At 44.8% G+C, this 6,439-nt stretch overlaps 1 protein-coding gene across 1 annotated transcript in view; it reads right to left on the reverse strand.

Moving 5' to 3' along the window:
- LOC100744058 (paired box pox-neuro protein) overlaps positions 1 to 6,439 on the reverse strand; it is a 32,979-nt gene that overhangs the window by 13,328 nt on the left and 13,212 nt on the right. The window contains exon 3 of the mRNA XM_003488648.4: positions 1,202 to 1,422. Within this exon, the coding sequence (XP_003488696.1) occupies positions 1,202 to 1,422 (221 nt within the window). The remainder of the gene's footprint in view (positions 1 to 1,201; positions 1,423 to 6,439) is intronic.

Genomic DNA, 6,439 nt, shown 5'->3' on the forward strand with positions numbered 1-6,439 from the left:
AACGTGCCGATAATTCGGCGCGCGACACCGTGATCGCGGCGCGAGCGCAAGAAAACCGACCGTGCAAAGCCATGAAATTATGCAAATGCACGCGGCTGCAAGGTGTTTGGATAATTGCGCGCGCTGTCGGCTCCGCGCAGCCCTTACTTAAAATCACATCAGCGCCGTGCTGCCGGCCGACGACTTTTGCGCCCGCGTCTCGCCTCCTCTCATCAGTGTCACCGCCCCATAACGCACACACATCCTTCCCTCGCGTTTATTACGCTTTTTGTCCCGTAGGTAACTTCTTCTCCTTTCTGTTTATCCGCCCTTCTTACTCTTTCTATTAAGTCGCCGCTGAACCTTCCAGCTACTACGGTACAGTCCTTTACGGATTCGATTTTTCAGCCGTTCGCACTCGGGAATTTTAACAATTTTAACAATTTTAACAATCTCGACAATTTTAACCGGCAGGCTCTTATAAATAAGAGCGGGCCTTTCGTCAGAGGTAGGTCGATCGGAGGTACGCGCGATGGTTTATGGTCACGTTGTTTTCCAGTTAAAGCGTAATTGTCGGTAATTATTTGTACCGGCTCCGCGTTATGCCGCAGTTTACGACGCGGGCATAATTTACGCGAGTATTTAAACGGGAAATCGATGGGGATATCGCAGGGCGAAAGCGACGACGTTATCGGAATCTATCGAAAACGCGTAAGCTAAAAGAACGTATATTATACAATACCGTATGATTTGGATTGCTCGCTAAATTTTAAGGATCGATTAAAAACTTAACACCTTGTACTTACGCCACGTTTCCTACTATACCTGTATTACGCTTCGCAACGCGTACGTATATTTTGCTAAACATTAACGAGATATTTGCGAAAGAATCGTTGCTCGCTATCACGCTCGAATCGAAAACAAGGGACTTCCGGCATTTGCCGTTTGAGGAAGCAGCGATCGATCGCGAGATTTCGTAGTTTCGGGCGTAAGCTTTATGTCGCGTAGTTTGCTAATAACGTTGCGTCGCGATTACATAAATTAATAATAAATTAATAAAATTAAGGCGTTGCAACGCGATCGCGTTCCATCGCGTTCGTCATCGAGGAAACGCACGAAGCAACGCGACGATAAATAACAAACACGAAGCCTTTCCACGTCTTTGCGTTACTTTGCATCTCTTTGTAACTTAAAACGGTTCCGAGATCGTTGAAACGCTTACTTTCGTTTTGCTTCCTCCGATGCTTCCTGGTCGAATGCTGCCCGTCTCGTAGAATCTCGTGAGAATCTTCGAGACGCATCCATGAGACACAAGGAGTTGCCGTGAGATATCGCAAGGTCTGACGCCGACCAAAGCGAGCTGTACGATTCTTTGTCGAACGCAGTCGGGCAATGGCCTCCCGTTAACAAACACACCACCCAATTGATTAACTCCTGCTTGACCTGCAACAGCAAACAATAAACCGTTTCCATTTAGATTCCAAGTCCAAGTCCAAGTCCAAGTTTCTATCGTTCGTTCGTTCGTGCCTGGCCGTCGTTTCCATCCAAACTTTCTTATACACCGTATTATTCGAATATCGATCTATTTTCCGTAGCTTTTGTTTTGTTTTGTTTAATTTTATTTGTTCGTTTGTTCGCTAAATATTTTCTTTCCTCGATCCCCGTGTAACTTCGATAAGCCACGATAACGCTCGTAGAAACAACACGGCAATCGTCTTGTTAATTGAAACTGCTACTCGTCGTCGCGTACGATACGCGCTGCACGCATACACGGTTAAACAAACGCAGAAAACGAGCGTGCGCGTTTTTGCATCGCCATTGCGGGAAAAAGCGTCATTATCCAGGCGATAATCGCGAGGAAAACGTTGGTTGAGCGAACCGAAGCGTCTACCCTTGGGTTAACGAAATTAAATCATTAGCTGTCGGTGGAAGGAAAAGATCGAAGGTATCGCCAAGGCACAGCTGCTGCCGTGTCTCTTTTGTATCTCACGTAAAATGCACAATAATAGAAGGACGATAATCCGCTAATAATTAGTGCGGTTCAGGGTGGAGCACTAGGCAGATGCATTTTTTCCGAACCTCTAATAATACAGTTGGGAACGCTACGCAGCCAACTATGTACTTAATTGGCTCTAAAATTTTGTTCGCTGTAGCGTCGGTTCGTTCTACGATAGTAGACGTCGAAATCCAGACTACGAGTCTACGATTTCGAACAAGCTTGCCGTTCGAAACGCGAAAATGCGACACGCAAAATGAGTTTGATCGATTAAACGAATGATTTAACTTCGATGTTGTTATCGTCGATATCGTTCGATAAATTAATCGTTTTCTTCGCGATCGTTTTAACGATCCATTTTGATATTTTTTTTTTTTTCATTACCGAATCCGAGATACAAGTTGTCTTCTCGTTTCGTTTGTATCGCGCGAAACTCTGCGCAGAGTTCGAGACCGAATTTTAAAAACGCCAAAGCTCGGTTAATTCGGAAAAGACGACTTTCCTCTTCCCTCTGTCGGCGAGTTCCGAGGGATTCTCGAAAGACGGAAACGAAGGGAAGAAAGAATCGTCATTTTGACGTTCTTACGGGAACGTCCAAAGGGAAAGAGGACGTATAATTATCCGCAGTTCCATCAGCGGACGTCGGACGCGGGCAGGAAACAGGGAAAGGAACGGCGACACTCGTCGAAATCGTTTTCCGCTAATTTTCAAACGTCGCCCTCCCTGTCGATCCTCTCCGATTGCCGTCTTTACCAATTTTTCACGCGCTCCACGCGAAACGAAATTACTCGGATTACCGTTTCTCGATGTTTGCTAACTCGTCTGTTCTCTCGCGCTGTTCTCTCCCATACCGCGGTAACCAGCTCGATCCCCGTGAAGATAATCCGCGTTCTCGATTTTTGATACCGTCGATACGCCTGTAAGGTCGCGCAATCGTTCCTCTTCTCCCGTAGTTGCGCGTACTTTAATCGCTACAAGGTAGTTTTCCCTGCAAGGTAGCGACGCTGAATTTACGGTGGATGCGTCGTTGCGTTACGCGATACTTCGATGTTCACCGATGTTGATCGACGAGGATAACGCATTGTTGTTACGTAAGTAGATTGAATATTTATGGCGATTAGCAGAGAAGATTATTACGAGGAGGAAATTGCTTAAATCCTGCGGACCTGTTATATGGTTTGCGAGCATCGACTGTAAGGAGTCTGTGCTTTTTACGTTTATCTATCTGTATATTCTATATACATATGTATCTATATTCTTATCTATACTTGTTCGATGGATTGGTAGGTTTTTACGATAACGATTTTGCAAGACGAACACGATTACGATCGTAATAAAATCCTGTTACGTAAGCATTATATCAGCGCATTCACGGTGAAACGATACGAATCAAAGCCTTGAAGAATTATTATTAGACCTATTATCTATTTGGAAATCCTTTTTTAATTCTACTATCCACTGTGTCTTTAGATTTCTGCTTTGACAAATTATCAGTATTCGTATTACGTTCCTTTTTTTGTGGTTATTTAGCGGTTCGTGGCTGTTATTTAGTCGTTACGTAGGAAATATCACAAGCCGGGATTATCATAGAGATTGACAAATACGTTGTAAGCAGAAACGCGCAAGGTCTGACAGAAGTGCGCTTAGTGGTTCGGAATCATTAAGCTCAATAGCATTATTCTATCGCATCGCCTCTATTCCCTTTCGTATCGTAAAACTAAGGCACGCTATCCGCGAAACGCGGAGCAAATCTATCGACGTTTAAAAGTTAATCTGCTTCGTTGGTATAAACGCGCCTAATTTCCTCTACGCGTGTCCAACGCGAATTAACCCCGTAACCGTTCGATTAATTTGCAGAACGCATCTGCCGTAGAAAATATGACGAAATAAGATGTTACATTGGAATTGCGTCATTTAAAACGGGAAGCGAAGCGATTACTAATAACCGTTCGCAACAAGCGAACGGTCCTTGATGACTTTTAATAACGTCAGCGATCCGGTCAAGAATCGACGGATTCCGACCAGGCTTTCAAAGTTATTTAATCGTGGTCGATTTTCGATATCCTTTCGAGTCTCTTACGCTTTTATAGGCCACTTTGCTCTTCGTCGATGGACAGAAGTGAGAAACGAGGCGGTTCGTACGATCGATAAAATCGTCGCCCGCGTTCCGAGATCAAAAGAGGCAGAGCAGGAGGCTCGTCCGAATCGGCCGAGAAATTATCATAATTCGTTTCACGGCCGAAATTTTGATGGAGGATCGTTTCTCAGATTCCACGGTCACGCAGCTGCTTAAATTAACGATATCCGGATAATAAAATCGACCTTTTCGCTAGCGGGACGACTGTTCGCATACGCGCTTCCATCGCTCGTACTTTCGTCTTTAACGCAGACGCCACTTTTCGGTAGAGACGATTTAAATCATTTGAATATAGCGTGTATAGTTCGAGTCCTTAAATGTCGGATATTTTAAGACGCGAGAATGCTAATTCTCGCATAAATTCGATCCTTACGTCGTCTCTGGAAGAATAATCGCGAGGGCAAGAAATAGGTAAAACGTATCGCACGAGTCGAGAACGTGAGAAAAGTCAACTTTGACAAAATCGACGTATCAAATATCTGGATGAAAGATACGTTACGAACAACGAATACCAAGAGCGAAAGCATTTTCACTTTCGTGTCTCGTTGTCTTCGTTTCCAAGTTAAAGATAAATTTCTTAAGTTAAAATTTAAATTTCTTAAGTTAAGCAGCCCTTCGTGTTATTCGTACTCGTACGATATCCCGACGAAATTTATATAGACAGATTTATATAGATTCCCAATTTCGAATTCCAAGTTCCAAGTTGCCTAAAAACTCTTCGAGGTTCTAGCTTCAGCCACTCGACTTTCGATATTTTTCATCGTTTTACCAAGAAACCGACGGAATCGAGCAAACGACGAGGTCGTGACGACTAAATTACCGCCGAGGATCGTAAAACGGTAACACCCGGAAATAAAAACGTCGATCGATCACCAATTTTATATCGACGCGTTGAGGATCGTACGAGGACGGACGGGACGAAGTCGACACGCGTTTAACCACGCGCGGAATAAAATTTGAGTTACGCCGCCTCCGGACGTTCCCTGCTCTCTTTGAAACGGCCGAACGAGGGAAAGGGTCCGAACAGCTTCGAGATATTAAACCCGCCATAAATCAGCGGTGGCTTACCGACCGCGAGAACACCCTAATTCCCCGATCATTTTCGGTAGCCGACAATTACTTAACGGCATAATTATTGCCAGAAAATGAAATCTCACGCAGATTTCTGCGATTTACCCTCCGACGAACCGACGTCGCTGTACATCGATGTAAATGGCAGTCCGTTGTAAACGAGTTTCGTCTTTACTCGAATCAAATAATATGCCATCCGGATAGCAAGCGGAAGCGGATAACAACAAGCGTCGAGATAAATTCAGCGTAATAGGCGAAATTCGCGCAATAAGCGCTTTCGATAAGATTCAAAAATCGCCGAATCGATGCCAGTAAAATCGAAAGATTCGATAAAACGTGGAAACCGGCGAGTTCTTGACATATTTTTTTGAAATCGTGAAAATTCTCGCACTCGGAGCATCGATACGAGATATCCTTTACAGTTAGGTAAATTACGGGTTGGGCCACTCGCCCGTCGAGCGATTCAGTTCGGTGATTACGAAGAGGGAAAATGGATACGAAAGAGATGCTGCGAAGAGAACGTCGCAAAAACATGGTAATAAAAGGGACACGCGAGACGTAAGAGCTCACGGGTGGAGGATGATTTAAGGAGGCCTTTTTAACAGCGGCGACAAACTTTTCGCCACGTTATTACGATGGAATTACATTAAAAAGGGGAGAAATTCTCGCGTGTCGATCCCTCGTTATTCATCGACGATATCCGACACCGGTGCAACGATTTATTCGGCGTTATCGGCAATTATTATTTCACCTCCTCCAAAATCCTGTCGCATGCGTCCCTTCCCCTCTTTCTTTCGCCTTGTTCGCTCTTTCACGCACTCTCTTTCGCCGTTTCCCCTCTTTCTTATTCTCCGCTCCGCCTTAATTTTGGCGCTACATGGTAAAAAAGAGTGTCGCTTCCTGTTCCAGGCTTCGCAGATCAGGCCGAAATTACTCCGAGGCCAGAACAGCGACAGACCAACACGACCGCCGGCCAAATTATTATTACGGCAAAAACCGAGCAGGAAGTTGCCTTCTTATCTTTTGTAAAAATCTCGGGGCGAAACGCGAAACGCGAAATTGCGCGAATAAATGTCGGATTCCCCGCTGGTCTCTTGTCTCCGCGGCGATGGCGCGAACGTGCAAAGTTATCGAGCATGAAGATCGTCCGACGGAGGTTCGCCCGATCCAAGAAAAAAGGGCGTAACATTCAATATTCGAACGGTCGTGCCACTTTTTTCCGTCCGGCGATCTTTTTCTTTTTTTTTTTTTTTTTT

This window comes from Bombus impatiens, unplaced genomic scaffold (genome assembly GCF_000188095.3).
Source record: "Bombus impatiens unplaced genomic scaffold, BIMP_2.2 scf_0259, whole genome shotgun sequence".
Taxonomy (NCBI): Eukaryota; Metazoa; Arthropoda; class Insecta; order Hymenoptera; family Apidae; genus Bombus; species Bombus impatiens.